General features: G+C 52.5%; 2 protein-coding genes across 3 annotated transcripts; one reads left to right on the top strand and one right to left on the bottom strand.

The window, feature by feature from the left end:
• The first annotated feature begins 232 nt into the window (after positions 1 to 232).
• Positions 233 to 9,026, top strand: MPI (mannose phosphate isomerase). The gene is made up of 8 exons (XM_004017846.6): positions 233 to 273; positions 771 to 898; positions 2,232 to 2,432; positions 3,172 to 3,313; positions 3,941 to 4,123; positions 5,465 to 5,638; positions 6,326 to 6,534; positions 6,833 to 9,026. Exons 1-8 carry the CDS (start codon positions 258 to 260, stop codon positions 7,049 to 7,051), a joined length of 1,272 nt encoding a protein of 423 aa, XP_004017895.3. The 5' UTR covers positions 233 to 257; the 3' UTR covers positions 7,052 to 9,026.
• Positions 9,027 to 9,469: 443 nt separating this feature from the next.
• On the bottom strand, positions 9,470 to 15,181 carry FAM219B (family with sequence similarity 219 member B). Of its 2 annotated transcripts, none has more exons than XM_004017845.5 (5): positions 14,967 to 15,181; positions 14,675 to 14,762; positions 13,894 to 13,971; positions 13,408 to 13,456; positions 9,470 to 11,586 (listed from the first exon to the last, which is right to left on the bottom strand). In XM_004017845.5, the coding sequence occupies exons 1-5, from the start codon at positions 15,160 to 15,162 to the stop codon at positions 11,422 to 11,424; spliced, it is 576 nt and encodes a 191-aa protein (XP_004017894.2). In that variant the 5' UTR covers positions 15,163 to 15,181; the 3' UTR covers positions 9,470 to 11,421. The 2 variants fall into 2 exon arrangements, with proteins under 2 accessions (XP_004017894.2, XP_011954076.2); XM_012098686.4 differs by having other exon boundaries at positions 9,470 to 11,583.
• Between the last annotated feature and the right edge of the window lie 222 nt (positions 15,182 to 15,403).

Raw genomic sequence — 15,403 nt, 5'->3', positions numbered from 1 at the left:
GTCAGGTGAAGGAACGAGCAAAAAAAATGCTGAGACCTCAGATTGCCGGCTGGAAGGCTCTGTACTTGTGGGGGTTCCTTCTGAGAGCGGGAGTGTGGGAGACGGATTTAGCCTGCCGGCAGTGGCCACACCTGGCACTCAGACGTCCGAGAAGGCGAGAGAAGAACTACATTTCCCATGAATCTCTGACGGGAGAGAGGTCGAGGGTGCTGCCGGGAAAGATATACGTGCTAGAAGACCGGTCCGAGGCCTCGAGGATGGCCGCTCAGCGAGGTGGGCTGTTGACCGGGGTGCCAGCGAGAGTGGGGATGGATTGCGCCCGACCCTTCCTGACCTAATACGGCAGGTCGAACTCCGCCCCAGCCCCTCGGGGCTCTGCGGAAAGATGAATGGGCGCCGGGAAGAGGAGGGGGCACCCGCGATGGGGATCGAGCCCTTATTGCAGCCCTTGAAAGGGGGTTTTGAGGGGAGACGGTTGCGCCTGGGTTACTTCTAGACTGGGTGCAGTGGAATAGGTTCCTCTCACGCCCTCCGCGTCACCGTAACGCAGTTATCTGCCTCAGGTCAGCAGGAGATCCTTACTACCCGTCTTACAGACCGGAACATCGAGGCATGCAGAAGAGAAGGGTCTCAACTCAAAACCTACAAACTCTTTATTTGACTCTATCCCTCAGATAAAACCCTCAGCTCAGGTCTGGTTCCCCCGGGACAGGAGGGTCAGGCCTCAGGAGTGGGGTGGAAACTAACGCTCTGTCTGTACCCCCACCCAGTATTCCCACTTTCCTGTGTGGTGCAGCAATATGCCTGGGGAAAGTTGGGTACCAACAGTGAAGTGGCCCGGCTGCTGGCCAGCAGTGACCCACTGGCCCAGATCTCAGAGGACAAACCATATGCAGAGGTGAGACCCCGGCTGTATTTCAGCCTACTCGACCAGCAGGTGGGAGGAAGGGACTCCTCTATCAAAGGGGCTGAGGCAAGTCTTGTGAATCTGAGGGGAAGGGGAGACAGAAAAGGGAGAGGAGGCCTTCTTAGGGCTTCATATCTGTGCAGGTTGATGAACCCAGATGGCAGCACAAAAAGAAGTGAGGTTTTGTCATAATAGACTGAAATTTCCAGTACCCTCCTTCCTTCCCCAAGGAACTGTCAGCACTTACTGAATTTTATTTTATTGAAGTATAGTTGATTTACAATGTTGTGTTAATTTCTTCTGTACAACAGAGTGACTCAGTTCTGTGTGTGTGTGTTAAGTCACTTCAGTCGTGTCTGACTCTGCAACCCTACGAACTGTAGTCTGCTAGGCTCCTCTGTCTGTGGGATTCTCCAGGCAAGAATACTGGAGTGGGTTGCCATTTCCTCCTCTAGGGGATCTTCCTGACCCATATTCTTTTCCATTATGATTTGTCACAGAATATTGAATATAGTTTCCTGTGCTATACAGAGGGGTTTCCCAGATGGTGCCAGTGCCTGCCAGTGCAGGAGACATAAGAGATGTGGGTTCAATCCCTGGGTCGGTAAGATCCTCTGGAGGACGGCATGGCAACCCACTCCAGTGTTCTTGCCTGGAGAATCACGTGGACAGAGGAGCCTAGTGGGCTACAGTCCATAGGGTCACAAAAAGTCTAACACAACTGAAGCGATGTAGCACACACACACGTGCTATACAGTATGACTTTGCTGCTGCTTCTTTTATTTTGTTTTTAGCACTTACTGAATTTTAATTCAGCCCTCCTTGACAATTATAATTTTTACTTTGATTGACTTTTTTAATAACCTAAAATACACAGTTATCCTGCCCATTTAGTAAAGGAAAAGCCAAAACACAGGAAAGCATTAGCTTCTGCTTCTGAGATTGGAATAAATGAATGTTAACCCCTCACAGAGCCATTTGAGAATTAGAGCTTTTCAGTGACCTTGACAGTTGTAGGTTTCATTCTCGTCATTGGACAGATGAGAAAACTGAGACCCAGAGACAATACATTAAAACTAGCCCAAGCTTCCGCAGCTGGTTGGAGGCAGAGCCTCAACTAGAGCTTGGGTGTCCTGACTCCTGGTACTCTGTGGTCTGCTGCCCCTTGTATGTCTGTGATGTTATGAACATTTATACCCAGTCCTACGAGGCCTGTCTCAGGACTTGGCTGCCTTATGGGGAGCACAGGGTAACGGAGCAGGGCAGGCCAATGGGTGGTGCCAGGTTCTGCCTTTGTCCCTCCCAAGTTTCCTGTTTTTTACAGCTGTGGATGGGGACCCACCCCCGGGGAGATGCCAAGATCCTCGACAACCGCATCTCACAGAAGACCCTAGGCCAGTGGATTGCTGATAATCAGGACAGCTTGGGTTCGAAGGTCAAGGACACCTTTAATGGCAAACTGCCCTTCCTCTTCAAAGTGCTTTCAGTTGAAACGGCCCTGTCCATCCAGGCACACCCGAACAAGGTACAGCATCAGAGTAGTGCACGGAGGTCAGGTTAGAGAAGAGCTTAAGAGTCAAGACTCTTGTACAGCTTTTACTTCTGGTTTTACCCTGCCCATGCCAGGCTCCAGCCCAAAATTAAATCTGAGCCTGACAACTCCTAGTTTAGCTCTGCAAGGCCTATTGCCAGTGACTCATGTGGCAACTAAGTCTAAGTGGACAGCTGATCAGCCTGTGCCACGGCAGCTTCTCCACGCTTGTTCCTGGCTCCCCTCAGCAAACCCCAGCCCAGCCAATTCATATCTGCCCTTTTTCCACCTGACTCTCAGAGTTCACCTTCCAAGGCACAGCAGTTACCCTAGTCATGGCCTTAATTCCACCCCTGTGGTCTTTCTGCCCAAGCCTGTGTGTGAGTCATAGCTTAAGCATTTGTCTTTCCAAACTTCAAGGGCAAAGAAGACCCAGAGAAGAGAGGGATTTACCCAGAGTTACACAGCTTGTTAGTGTCAGAACTTGGCTTGGTATTTGGGTCTTCTGGTTCATAGTCCTCTTAAAGTTTGCCCCAGCTCTCCCCCAGAGTTGATCCATGTGCCTGCCTTGGGTTGGCTGAACCCTGAGTTTCTGAATTATGCTTTGACTGGGCTCAGTGCCAAAGGCAGGAAGCTGACTGGGGAGGGTCAAGAACAAGGGCTAGTGGGGACTGGTGTCTTGCTGGGTGATGGCTGCACCTAACCAGCCTCCTCTCCCTTGCCCATCCCACAGGAGCTGGCAGAGAAGCTGCACCTCCAGGCTCCACAGCACTACCCTGATGCCAACCATAAGCCAGAGATGGCAATTGCCCTCACCCCCTTCCAGGGCTTATGCGGCTTCCGGCCAGTTGAGGAAATTGTGACCTTTCTAACAAGTAAGGTTGGGCAAAATGCTAAGAGCCTGCATACTGGACCTAGGATGCAAGGGCAACCCAGGGCAGAGCCGGAGGCTGAGAACAGAGGCTGAGTGTCCCAGGAACTGAAGGGCTGGTTGGCCTCATGAATTTTTAAAAAATGATTTATATGTATTTGGCTACATCAGGCCTTTATTGTGGCAGGCGGGATTATCACTGCATCAAGCGGAACCTTTCATTGCATTGCACGGGCTCTCTAGTTTGTGACATACAGGCTCCAGGGTGCTCAGGCTCAGTAGTTGCAGTGCTCAGGGTTAATTGCTCTGCAGTATGTGGGATCTTGGTTCCCCAACCAGGTATTGAACCCTCATCTCCTCCATTGCAAGGCAGATTCTTAACCACTGGACCACTCAGGGAAGTCCCGTGGCCTCATGAATTCTTGATGTTCCTGGGGGAGGCTCGTGAGACCAGGCTCAGGTGTGGTTGCTGAGGGCTGGTCATGAGCAGTAAGTTTTCACGGCAAAACTTACATAGCATTGCCTGGCTCCTTGGTTAGGAATGAGACGGGGAGGCCTCCTCCGGCTTTCCACGTTTGCGGGTTCCATCTTAACCATACCTGATGCAGGTCCTGGCCTGACCTTCCTGCAGAGGTGCCGGAATTCCAGTTTCTAATTGGAGATGACGCAGCAGCGCAGCTGAAACAGAGCCTGAGCCAGGACTCCGAGGCTGTGACTTCTGCTCTGCGGAGCTGTTTCTCCCACCTGATGAAGAGCGAGAAGAAGGTGGTGGTGGAGCAGCTGAACCTGTTGGTGAAGCGGATCTCGCAGCAAGGTGGGTGTCTTAGGCCTGAACACAGTGCCCCTTCCTGGGCCCCTGGCAGAGTGGCTCAGCTGTAGGAATAGGGTTCTCAACCCCTTTACTCAAGTAGACCACCAAACGGGTCTGACTTAGATGGTCTGTTAACAACTTAGCATTTCTTTCCCAGTCTTTCTGGAACAGGGCCCTGCTGCTTCTTACCTGGTTATCTCCTTTAGATGGGTGGAGACAGGCTGGCCTGGAAACTGGAAAAGTACTAGGCTGTCTCTCACCTGGGCATTCTGAGATTTCTCGGCCCTAGAGCTGCTGTCCAAAGGGTTTTATACTTTGGGGCTGGAGAACAGGAAGGAGATAAAAGCATCCAAAAACCTGAAGTCCTGAGCTCTCAATCAGTAGATCTTTCCTTAAATACCTGCTCTGGGCCCAACCTTGGGCTAAGAAGGAGAGTTCAGGAAATGACTTTGATGGGTGTGGTTGTGTCAACTTTGGGTTTGGAAGTTAATACAAGCAGTAAAGAGCAAGGCAGAATGGACTCTGCTAGGAGCTTATATGGCACACATGATGAGCTCCAGCTCCTTCTCCACTCTGCTTTTAGAGACGCCCCCACCACACACAGTTAAGGAAACCCAGCTCACTGCCCTCCCCCCTTCCCCGCAATTCCCACCAAGCCTTCCCTCACCACTCTAGCCCAAGCTGAGCTCCTTCTCCCCTGGTCAGCCTGGGACACATTTCGACCCTTGGTTGCATCCTGCTCTGGGGTGACCAACCATCACTGTTTGCCTGGGACTGAGAGATTGTCAGTGTTAAGGGGAAAGGCCTGGGCTAACTGGGACAGTTAGTCACCCCATGGGGAACCCTTGGGTTCTCTCCTAACTAGATTTTTAACCTCCTAGAGCAGTCATCTCAACCAGGGGACACTGGAAGTGTGGAGGCATCTTTGGTTGTGAAACCTGGGTTTGGGGTGCTAGTGATATTTTGTAGGTGGGGGCCAGGGATACTACTAGACATCCTATAGTACATAGGACAGCCCCCACAACAGTTACCTGGCCTCAAATGTCAGTAATGCTGAGGCTGAGAAGCGCTGTCTAAAAGGACTACACTCTAGCCCTTTTAGTGGCCGGTAGAGTGGTGGGCATATCAATAGTCAAAATGGGGAAAATGGCATCTGTGTAGGCTGGAATAGCAAGGAAGGCTGGCCCCCACAGGGTGGGGGATGTGACTAGAACATGCCCACCTGTTCCTGGATTCCTGGACTAGGGTCTTCTCTGGGACTCTCTCTGGCCAGGGGGTGGGGTGGGGAGCTGTGAATGCCCTCAAGGGTTACTGAGTAGCCTTGGGGTGCTCTGTGCCCCTCAGTGGCTGCTGGAAACAGCATGGAGGACATCTGTGGGGAGCTCCTGCTGCAGCTGCACCAGCAGTACCCGGGTGATATCGGATGCTTTGCCATCTACTTCCTGAATCTGCTTACCCTGAAGCCGGGGGAGGCCATGTTTCTGGAGGCCAACGTGCCCCATGCCTACCTGAAAGGAGGTGAGCCGCATTTCAGCAGTGAGCCCCACGGTCCACCCCCTCAGGCCTTGTTTCTCCGTCTGGACAGAACAGGAGATGGTGGTAGAGGAGACTGCCTTTAAAGTCCCACCCAGCTCTGAGCTCCCAGGACTCCTGGGATCAGCAGGGAGGTGACCAGTCAGGAGATGAATGCCAGCTCAGTGCTGGACACTGGTTGGATCCTCACACCACCCCTGTGAGCTCAGGACACCCTCATGTTGAGCCCTGTCAATGTGTGCCAACCGCAGTTTGAATCCAAGCCTCTGTTGGATCAAGGCCATTGTTCTCGCCCCTGCATCACAGTGCCTTCACACGTCTATCGCATCTATGCAGAGATTTTTGTTAAAAAACACATTGCCACAGAAGGGTGTCACACTTTGATGGTTGGCGGCTTATCCACTTGTGGACAGGATTCTTTAGTAGAAGGGAAGAATACAATGTCTCCAGAGGGTTGGAGCTCCCCCAGGGGTTAACATGACTCCCCTTGAGAGTGGTGGGTGACATCACCTGTTTTTGGTAACTGTTATCTTAGCCCATTCTCAACAGAAGATGCTGTTCATAGTTTCATCTAATGCTGCTGGGAGTTCATGGCACTCAGGTTAAGAAAGCCCAGCCCTGGAGAGCCAAACTCCAAGGCACCCTTAGCACATGCCCACTGTCTGTCCCCAGACTGCGTGGAGTGCATGGCATGTTCAGATAACACAGTGCGTGCTGGCCTGACACCCAAGTTCATCGATGTGCCAACTCTGTGTGAAATGCTCAGCTACACCCCCAGCCCCAGCCAGGACAGGCTCTTCCCTCCAGCACGGAGCCCAGAAGACCCCTACCTCTCTGTCTACAATCCCCCTGTGCCAGACTTCACCGTTATGAAGGTGGAGGTGAGTGAGGGCTGTGGTTTCCTTGTGTGGCATGCAGAACCCTGGCAAGGCCCCCGTGTGGGGTATGCCCGGGGCTGGGCTTCCTTTCTGCCATGCTCATGTAGTGGGCAACTGCTGCAGGGCCTGCCTATGCCTCTCTGTACAGGGACCAGATGGGCCTTCGTGCTGGTGAAAGCCTGAGCAGCAGGGCAGGAGGCGGCAGAGCTCCCCCTCTCACTGCCCTTGGGGTGGTCCTGGGACCCCTGGGAGCTAACAGCAGCTCAGACCCTGCTCCGTCGTGTCGTTTCTTCCTGCCCAGGTACCTGGCTCTGTCACTGAATACAAGGTCTTGGCCCTGGACTCTGCCAGCATCCTCCTGGTGGTGCAGGGGACAGTGACAGCCAGCAGCCCCACAGCCCAGGCAACAATCCCCCTGAAACGTGGCGGGGTGCTCTTCATTGGGGCCAACGAGAGTGTCTCACTGAAGCTCACTGTGCCTGAGGACCTGCTGATGTTCCGTGCCTGCTGCCTGCTATAGAGGCCACAGCCTTCCTGGCTCTCCTCTGCTAGTCACCCTACATCCTGGCCAGCCTCACCTCCGCAGACCCAGCCCAGATCCCTTCCCTGCTCTGGGCTCTTTGAGTACACCCTGAAAGACTGGGGGAGAAGAGCTTGAAGGTGGTGACTCCTGAGCAGGCCGAGGCTGAACTGTCTTCTTCCTGGTAGGAGGGGCCCATGTGAGGACTGAGAGCTGATACTCCCCTTGGATCTCGCCCACACTGGAGCCAGGCTCTCCTCAGAGCTCAAGAACAGCAGCCCTGTCCCAGCCTATGGCATTAGGCAGACTGGTGAGATCTAGGATTAGCTCAGCAGCAGTCACAGCAAGATAGGTAATTAATCTGTAAGAATATAGGTTTCCGCAGTGCAGAGGGAAAAGGGTAGCCCTGTGGCCTGATGCCGCTCTGTTAAAGCAATTAAAGATCACTTGTTTGAGGTCTGTGGGCTAAAGAGCACTCAGCCTTTGGCATTTCAGTCCCTGAAGTGGGCTGAAGGAGCCCTCCCTGGATGTTGTCCAGTTTTTGCCTTATTCAGGTTTCAGACAGCTCCCTGAGGTAGGCAGAGGCTTCTATGGGACAGGTAGCGCACTGTAGCCTCAGTGGCAGAGCTTGCAGGCAGGCCTCAGGCCCCCTAGCCTTGCATACAGTGGAAGGTGTGTCTAAAAAAAGGAACTGTCGGTGCAGGATTCTTCTCTCCAATGTTTTAGTTGGCTTTAGGGCGAGACAGGGAACCCTGGTGTGCTGCAGTCCTTGGGGTCACAGAGTCAGACATGACTGAGCAACTGAACTGCACTGAACTGAGGGAAAGGGCTGGGCTTCCCTAGTAGCTCAGCTGGTAAAGCATCTACCTATAATGCAGGAGACCCCCGGTTCGATTCTGGATTGGGCAGATCCCCTAAAGAAGGGATAGGATAGGCTACCCACTCCAGTATTCTTGGGCTTCCCTGGTGGCTCAGACAGTAAACACTCCGCCTGCGATGTGGGAGACCTGAGTTCAATCCCTGGGTTGGGAATATCTCTTGGAGGAGGGCATGACAACCCACTCCAGTATTGCCTGGAGTATCCCCATGGATAGAAGAATCTAGCAGGCTGCAGTCCATGGGTCGCAGTCAGACATGAGTGAGCGACTAAGCATAGCATAGGGCAGGATCGTGCACTAAGATCAGAAGCCTGGATCTAGCCACGCCCTTTCTTTGCATTCAGCTGCTTTTCAGGCTACAATGGCAAAGCTGAGTCGGTGCAAAGCCAAAAGTACTCACTGGTCCTTCACAGAGAAAAGTTGTCAACCACTTCTTTAGAGCACATTCAGTCACTGCAGAAGTGGGGACTGAAGGACAGGACAATCCAACTTGTGAAGAGAAACCTAGTTCCTTTTTTCCTTCAATGGCAGGAAGAACCTACACGGGCATCTACTGTCCCTGTGCTTACCCTCTAGAGGTGGGACACCCTCTGCAGGAGGTTGTATAGCTGTGTTTTGCCACTGTGGTTTCTGACTGGCAGTCTTTAGCTCCTGTCATCCCAGACTAAGCAGACACCCAGGCTAGTGGCTCCTTCCTGTTGATAAGGGATTATTCTCACACAAAAGCATCTTTCTGGGCCATTGTCCACATTGCTGCTACTGCTAAGTCGCTTCAGTCGTGTCCGACTCTGTGCGACCCCATAGACGGCAGCCAACCAGGCTCCTCTGTCCCTGGGATTCTCCAGGCAAGAATAATGGAGTGGGTTGCCATTTCCTTCTCCAATGCATGCATGCATGCTAAGTCGCTTCAGTCGTGTCCGACTCTGTGCGACCCCATGGACAGCAGCCCACCAGGCTCCTCTGTCCATAGGATTCTCTAGGCAAGAGTATGTCCACATTAGACCTGTACAATAGAGTTCCAGGAAACTACCTGCAAAAAATTTTAGCCCCTCTGTTTTGGGGTTTGCCGCCAATAAATTTTCTTCAGCTGAAAAAAATCAAGCAAACAAAAATACCTCCCATAAGCCAAAAACAAAAAAACCTGAGAAGGGTCTGCCAAAGGGAACTCATTCTAAAGAGAAGTGATAAGGTAGCTCAGTGATAAAGAACGCACCTGCCAATGCAGGAGACATGGGTTTGATCCCTGGGTTGGGAAGATCCACTGGAGAAGGAAATGGCAAACCACTCCAGTGTTCTTGCCTGGGAAATTCCATGGACAGATCAGCCTGGTGGGCTACTGTCCATGGGGTCACAAAACAGACATGACTTCCATGGTTTCCAATGAGGACTGAAAATGGCACCCACTGGGAACAGGAGAAAGGAGGGGTGGCCCTTGGCAGAATGGTCAGTTAGGGCTGTTAGGCTACTTCTTCATTTCAGAATTCAGAAGGGGCAATGGCCATGGTCTAGGCTTTTCTTAAAAATCCTGTGGCAACACAGAGACAGCTCAACAGCATGACTGTATTTATTTCTACAAACTTACAAAGCTGTAGAAGCCTAAGCCAAGAGTTCTGTAAACGCCATACAGTACCACTCCTATCCATGAGATAAGGCGTCTCCCCAGAGTGCCGCCACCTGCACAACACCCCAGCACTCTTACTATTAAGGCAGTTTGGTTCTAGACACCTTGGTGCTTTTATTGGTGACTTTCTAGCCCATGGCTTCTTAGCCCCAAGCAATTGACCATTTCTACCCTGCCTTGCTATATGACGTTCCTGCAACTTTTTCTACAAAGGTAATGCCTCTCACTCAGGGTCAACCGGCCCTGAAACATTCCAGGGAGAGGGGTAGCCAAATATACCAGTGTGGCTTTATAACAACAGCCACTGGAGGAGGGCCTTGGTATTGGGGGCCCACTGCCATCCTCACCCCCAGCAGCTGTCAAACACTCTGTCCTAACAAAATGAAGCAAGAGGCTGGGCAAGTTCCCAAGTCGGGACCACACCTCAATCCTGACCACCCTACCCCTGTCCACTCCCATTCAGCTCCATCTGGTTTTAGGTAAGGCAAAAAAAAAAAAAAAAAAAAAGAACCACTGAAAAACTCCACAGAGACACCTGGTACAGCAAGAGATGCAATCTAGTAGGGGTCACGGGAGATTATGCCTGTCTTTGCTATGTTCAAAGTGGGGGCTGAAGGTGAAGCCCAATCTTGAGTATCCACTGTAGTCAGAGGAATCTGGATGCAACAGAATGGCTCTCACTAGGGTGGAGGGAAGCCCTCTGCAATGGTAAGATTATCTCCTTAGGTTGGGGTGGGAGGGATAGCTGGGAGCTTTCACAGGTCCCTCCTCATCCTGTCAGCCTATGTCAGGGCCCACACAGCTGTGCAGTATACAGTTCACCCACTGCTGCTGCCCAAGTGTAAAATGTTAAACAAATGAGGGAATTCCCTGGTAGTTCAGTGGTTAGGATTCTGAACTTCCACTTGAGGGGCCTGAGTTCCACCCCTCCCTGGTTGGGGCACTAAGATCTCACAAACCAGAAAAAAAAAAAACAAAAATCCAAACAGGAAGGCACCTAACTGCTCCTGCAGCTCCCTCTGCTGGTAACCAGAAACTGCAGGCTTCTGTGGCCAGCGCCAGAACCTCCGTTCAGCCTTAGATCAAAGACTGGAGGAAGATACTAGCTGAGACCAAGGTGAAGAAGGGCAACCAAGGGAAGAAATTTTGTCTACCTGGTGGAGCAGTTAGTTTTCTCTAACTAGGAGTGGACTAACCAAGTTACTAAGCTCACGCAGACACGTGGACCAGTTGGGAATGCTCAGCTTCCAAGGATTCTGGAAGCCTTGATCAGGCTGTGCCAGCGAGCAACTTGCCGTACTTTTGCCACAGTCATACAGGAACAACCGGCAAACATGTAACCCATCTTGGAGCCTGAAGAGAATATGGAATTTCCTGAGCTGAACTGGCCCCAAATAGTTAAATTCTTTTTCAGACTCCCAGCTGCAAGCCATAAAGTGCTATTTTCTGCCTCCATGCAACACCAGCCAGCACAGCCTGGGCACAGAAGCTCCCTTTTTCCCTCCACAGGGCATCATGACAAATACCAATCAAGACGTCTGTAAGTTTCTCTCCTCGCCAGTTTTGTCACTCAGCATAAGAAACAGAATTCCTATGTTCCTGCCCTTATTAAAGCGGTTTCTCCAAATGCTACTCCAACAGCAGAGGAGAATTGCAGGACTCCCCCTGTCACCCTATAACCCAGATGGGGGCCTCTGGCCTGAGAAGCACCAGGTTTGGGGTAACTGCAGTCACTGCCTTTCCCAGAGGGTCAGTGTCTCCAGTGATCCTGGGGTTGACAGCAGTGGGTTCCCACCGCACTCTTGTGACCGACACAGGGTCAATAGGACTCTGCAGGCATGGTGAGCAGGACCTGTCCTAGAGGGTTATGTCTACTGGAGGGTACAGGACGAAGAGGCCCCAAGACAGCACCAGCAGCAGGAGCACGTTGAGGTCATAGGCTTGGGGGGAATTAGGTCCAAGTCCTCATCATCTGGAATCTCATCCAAGTGATACCCGTCCTGGAGCAGCTGCCGGCTCACATCCTGGTTCACCTGCTAAGAGCAGGAGAGGAGAGAACTATAAGCCAGGCCACAAGGCAGAAATGACTGCTGCCCCAAAAGCAGACCCACATTGCCTCATTGGAGCTTACTGTCCATTTCCTCCTGTCCGTGCTCCACCCTCAGGCCAGGCCTGCACATCCCTGGACTACAGGAAGAAGTGCTACCTTTTCCTACCTGTGTCTCACCCAGCAGGGGGTGGGGGACATCCGGGGACCTGAGCCAGGACTGTCCAGGCTGCACTGTCACGTGCCCCAAGGAAGCTGCCCTCACTAAAGAATCCCAAGGCAGGTGATATAAATGTGAGATTCGAGGTTATGTCTGAAAGTCAAGCCCTGACCATTACCACTGTGAACCCAGATTGGTTCCTATGAAGGCTGAAGAGTATGGAACAATGGTACCAGAACAATGGAGTAGAACCGTGGAGGAAAATGGGTTAGAGTAGAATAGGGTGGGGAAGAGCTGCTTCTGCACTGCCAATGTTTCTCTTTGATGCCAACAGAGCTCATTCCTTGCAAAGCAGAACCTGTCAGCCTGGCTTCACCAGTTCCACTGAGCAGAAGGCACATGAGACTGGGGGGTGTAGGACTTCTCTGGCTCTTGGCTTATTTTTCTTTTCTTTGTTCTAACAATCTTAGGCACCTAGATATTCAAGGAGGATACAATTTGCAAACTGTATTCTCTGGCAGAAACTCGGGGTGGCCAAGGGTTTCCAGGAGCATGAGGAAGAAATACCAGTGGTATACAGTCAGGTCCCCAGCACTTCACCTCTGTCAAAAGCAGTAAGCCACAGATGCCAGAACCTTCGGTCCCTGTTTTACTCTGGGACAGTCACTTGTCTAAAAGGCCAGCCCAGGAGTATCTATCTCAGTCACAGTTCCCACAGATGGAACACAGGAGGAACAGAATTTATCTGGCCTGGAAGTAAGCAAGCTTGGAGGATGGAAAGGGGAGGGACAGGAATGCTGATCTCAGGTAAAAGATGATCAAAAGAAGGCAGAGTAGAATTACTCTGTCACTGGAGACAGGACTAAGACCACCAAGTCCAACCTGCAGGAGACTTTTCCAGTTAACAAGGAAGACTTCTCTATGAGCTACCTGAATTGTGTGTGTTGCAGGGGAAGACAGGCAGCAAGGTTTCTTGGAGGTAGTGAGTACCCAATTACAAGAAGCATTCAAATAAGCATTTAGCTGAGATTCATTGAGAGGATTCCTTTTCTAAGTGGTGGCTTGGATTAGAAGACTTGTGAGGTCATTTCCAGCCCTAAGAGTCTGGGGATTTCCCTGGTGGTCAGTCCAGTGGTTAAGACTCTATACTTCCAATGCAGGGGGTGTGAGTTTGATCCCTGGTTAGGGATTGAAAATCCTATAAGCCAAAAAAAAAGGTCTGTAGTCTCCTCGGTGACACCAGTGGTAAAGAACCCGCCTGCCAGTGCAGGAGACATAAGAGATTCTGGTTCAATCCCTGGGTTGGGAAGATTCCCCTGGAGGAGGGCATGGCAACCCACTGCAGTATTCTTGCCTGGAGAATCCCATGGACAGAGGAGCCCAGTGGGCTGTAATCCATAGGGTCGCAAAGAGTCAAGACACGATTGAAGAGACTTAGCATGCAGCGCACACATAGTCTCCTGGACTTTCAACAGTCCTCTTCAGACGCCTAAACTTCTGCTAGGGGAATAGGGCAGAGCAGAAGACTGGAGAACACGCGGGAAGTCTGATACAGTGCCATGTGTACGGCAGGAACTAGACAAGCGTCTGGCAGTGGCTATGACACTGCCTGCAGCCTGGCCCCGCCACAGAAAAGTACTCTGGACTTGCCTCTGCAGAGGAATACCCGGAGGAGTATCTGGATTCCAGCTCTCCATCACTAGGACAAGAGGAAGACAGTCAGTTCAGGGAGATGCCTGCGGAGCACAGCTACAAGTGGCAAGGTGCACAACATGCAAGGGAGTCTGGAGGACTTGTGAAGCAAAGACCACACACCACAGAGCTCAAACCCATAATCCGCCATGAGTATCCATGGCTCCTTCTTGGCTCCATCAGGGACAGAGTCACTGTCACTAATAATGCAGACATAATAGGGCAGGATGACTCCCCCAGACAAGGTTGGTGCTTCACATCCAAGAGCAGCAAGGTCACCTATGAGTCCTCTAAGCAAGCCATCCCGGAAGAGACAGTGCTCTGAAGCAGCAGCCCTGGAACATGCACAAAAGGTCTTGGAAGAGACAGGGAAAAAGCGAAGCAAGTCGTCTGCAATGTTATCCAAGGCACTCCCCAAGGGGTATTTCCAAGGACAGCACTTACCTGTCAGAGTCGAGGGACACCAGGTTTTCATCTGGACTCTGACTAAGAGCAGTGTAGCCCTTGTTAAACTTCACTGACCTGAGGGGAGATGGGGGAAAGACCAAGCATAGATGCAATGCCAGCATTTCACAGGGAAAGCCAGCGTCCTCGCCCTTATGGGGAAAACAAAAAAACTGACTGCACTGCTCCTGGCTTATCTGCTACCTGGACAGCCACCATTGCCTGCCGTGTATCCCGCTACAGCTCCTTAGTATGTGCACTTCCCCACACCGCTCCCCCTGCTACTTCTGAGGATAAGCACACCTCCTCTTCTAAGAATCAGGAAAAGCCCCATCTCCCCACCTTATTTAACCTGAGAACAGAAAAATCAAAGTCCTTAGGCAAATTCCTTCAACTGCCTTCGCTCAAGCCCTGGTGAAGATCCTATCCAGCCCTCAGCGCTTACCATTCTGTTAAGGAAAAAATCACAGTCCTAGCTGTTCCCACGCTGCTCTCCATCCTCAATCCTGGGGACCCCAGCCACTATGCTCCTCCCTAATTTAGACAGTGATTGACCCTAAGAACTGACAAAACTCATAACAAAGCTCTTTCCTCGACACCATCACACCCTGGAAAGGAAAGAAAAGGTCGTTCCTCTTTCCATTTTTAAACAGTGAACCCGACAGGCCGGCGTCAGGGGAATGACTAACTCGGCTTTAAACGTGGGTACTCGGTCTCCCAGCCTGAGCACTAGGGCCTACTGTGAAAACGCTTGCACAGAGGAGGTGGCGCCTGCTGAGACCTTTTCCCTGAAGAGTCGGGGCGGTTCGGCGCGGCCCCCAGCATGCCTTTTCTCCGCAGAACCGCCTTGGCCAGGTCCCGGTGCTTCTCTGGAAGTCAAAGGGCCCAGATCAGCGGGCTCCTCTCTACTCCGCCGTGTCTCCCAAACGCCAGGGGCCCGCTCTCCGAACAGATTTTCGGGTGCGGGAGCGGGCTGCATTTGCCCCTCCGGGGTCGCCCCAGCGGCGCTCCGGAGCCAGCCCGGGAACGCGGCAGCCCGCCCAAGCAGAGACCCCTCATCCGGCCGCACTCACGCAGCTTGGCCTGAATGGAAGGCGCGCGCGCCACCATGTACGGGCCCCGCTTCTCCACAGCCGCCGGGATCCGCTCCCCCAACCGGGGGGCTCCAATGCCGCTTCGCCCGGAGAGCAGCCCCGCAGCTTCTGTCCCGCTGGGCCGGGGTCCCGGGATAGAGGGCGCAGCCTGCCCGTCGGGATCCGCGGTCGCCATCGCCCGGCCACGCCCCGCCGAGTCGCGAAGCCCCGCCTTCTGGCTAACCAGCCGCCAGACGGCAGGGAGGCGGTCCCTCCTGGAGCAAGATGGCGGCGCGCAGGCGCGGGCCGTGCCCACCCGAGCTTTCTGGCCCCGCCTGCTGTGGGATTGGCACAACTGTCCCGCCTTTCCGGGGGTTAGGTTGTTTCAGTTCCTCCGTTATGGCGCTTGATTGTTTCTGGCAGTCGGCCTGAACCTG

The sequence above is a fragment of the Ovis aries genome, chromosome 18 (assembly GCF_016772045.2).
Source record: "Ovis aries strain OAR_USU_Benz2616 breed Rambouillet chromosome 18, ARS-UI_Ramb_v3.0, whole genome shotgun sequence".
Taxonomy (NCBI): Eukaryota; Metazoa; Chordata; class Mammalia; order Artiodactyla; family Bovidae; genus Ovis; species Ovis aries.
This window is presented reverse-complemented; position numbering and strand designations above follow the sequence as displayed.

Excerpts from the sequence above, each read along its gene's own strand:
- MPI (XM_004017846.6), top strand. Across the intron at positions 2,433-3,171 it reads TCCAGGCACACCCGAACAAG|GAGCTGGCAGAGAAGCTGCA; the intron begins GTACAGCATCAG and ends CCCATCCCACAG. Across the intron at positions 4,124-5,464 it reads GAAGCGGATCTCGCAGCAAG|TGGCTGCTGGAAACAGCATG; the intron begins GTGGGTGTCTTA and ends TGTGCCCCTCAG.
- FAM219B (XM_004017845.5), bottom strand. The coding sequence starts at position 15,162 with ATGGCGACCGCGGATCCCGACGGGCAGGCTGCGCCCTCTATCCCGGGA. Across the intron at positions 14,763-14,966 it reads TTCCATTCAGGCCAAGCTGC|AGAAGCACCGGGACCTGGCC; the intron begins GTGAGTGCGGCC and ends TTTGACTTCCAG. Across the intron at positions 11,587-13,407 it reads CCGGGTATTCCTCTGCAGAG|CAGGTGAACCAGGATGTGAG; the intron begins GCAAGTCCAGAG and ends TCCTGCTCTTAG.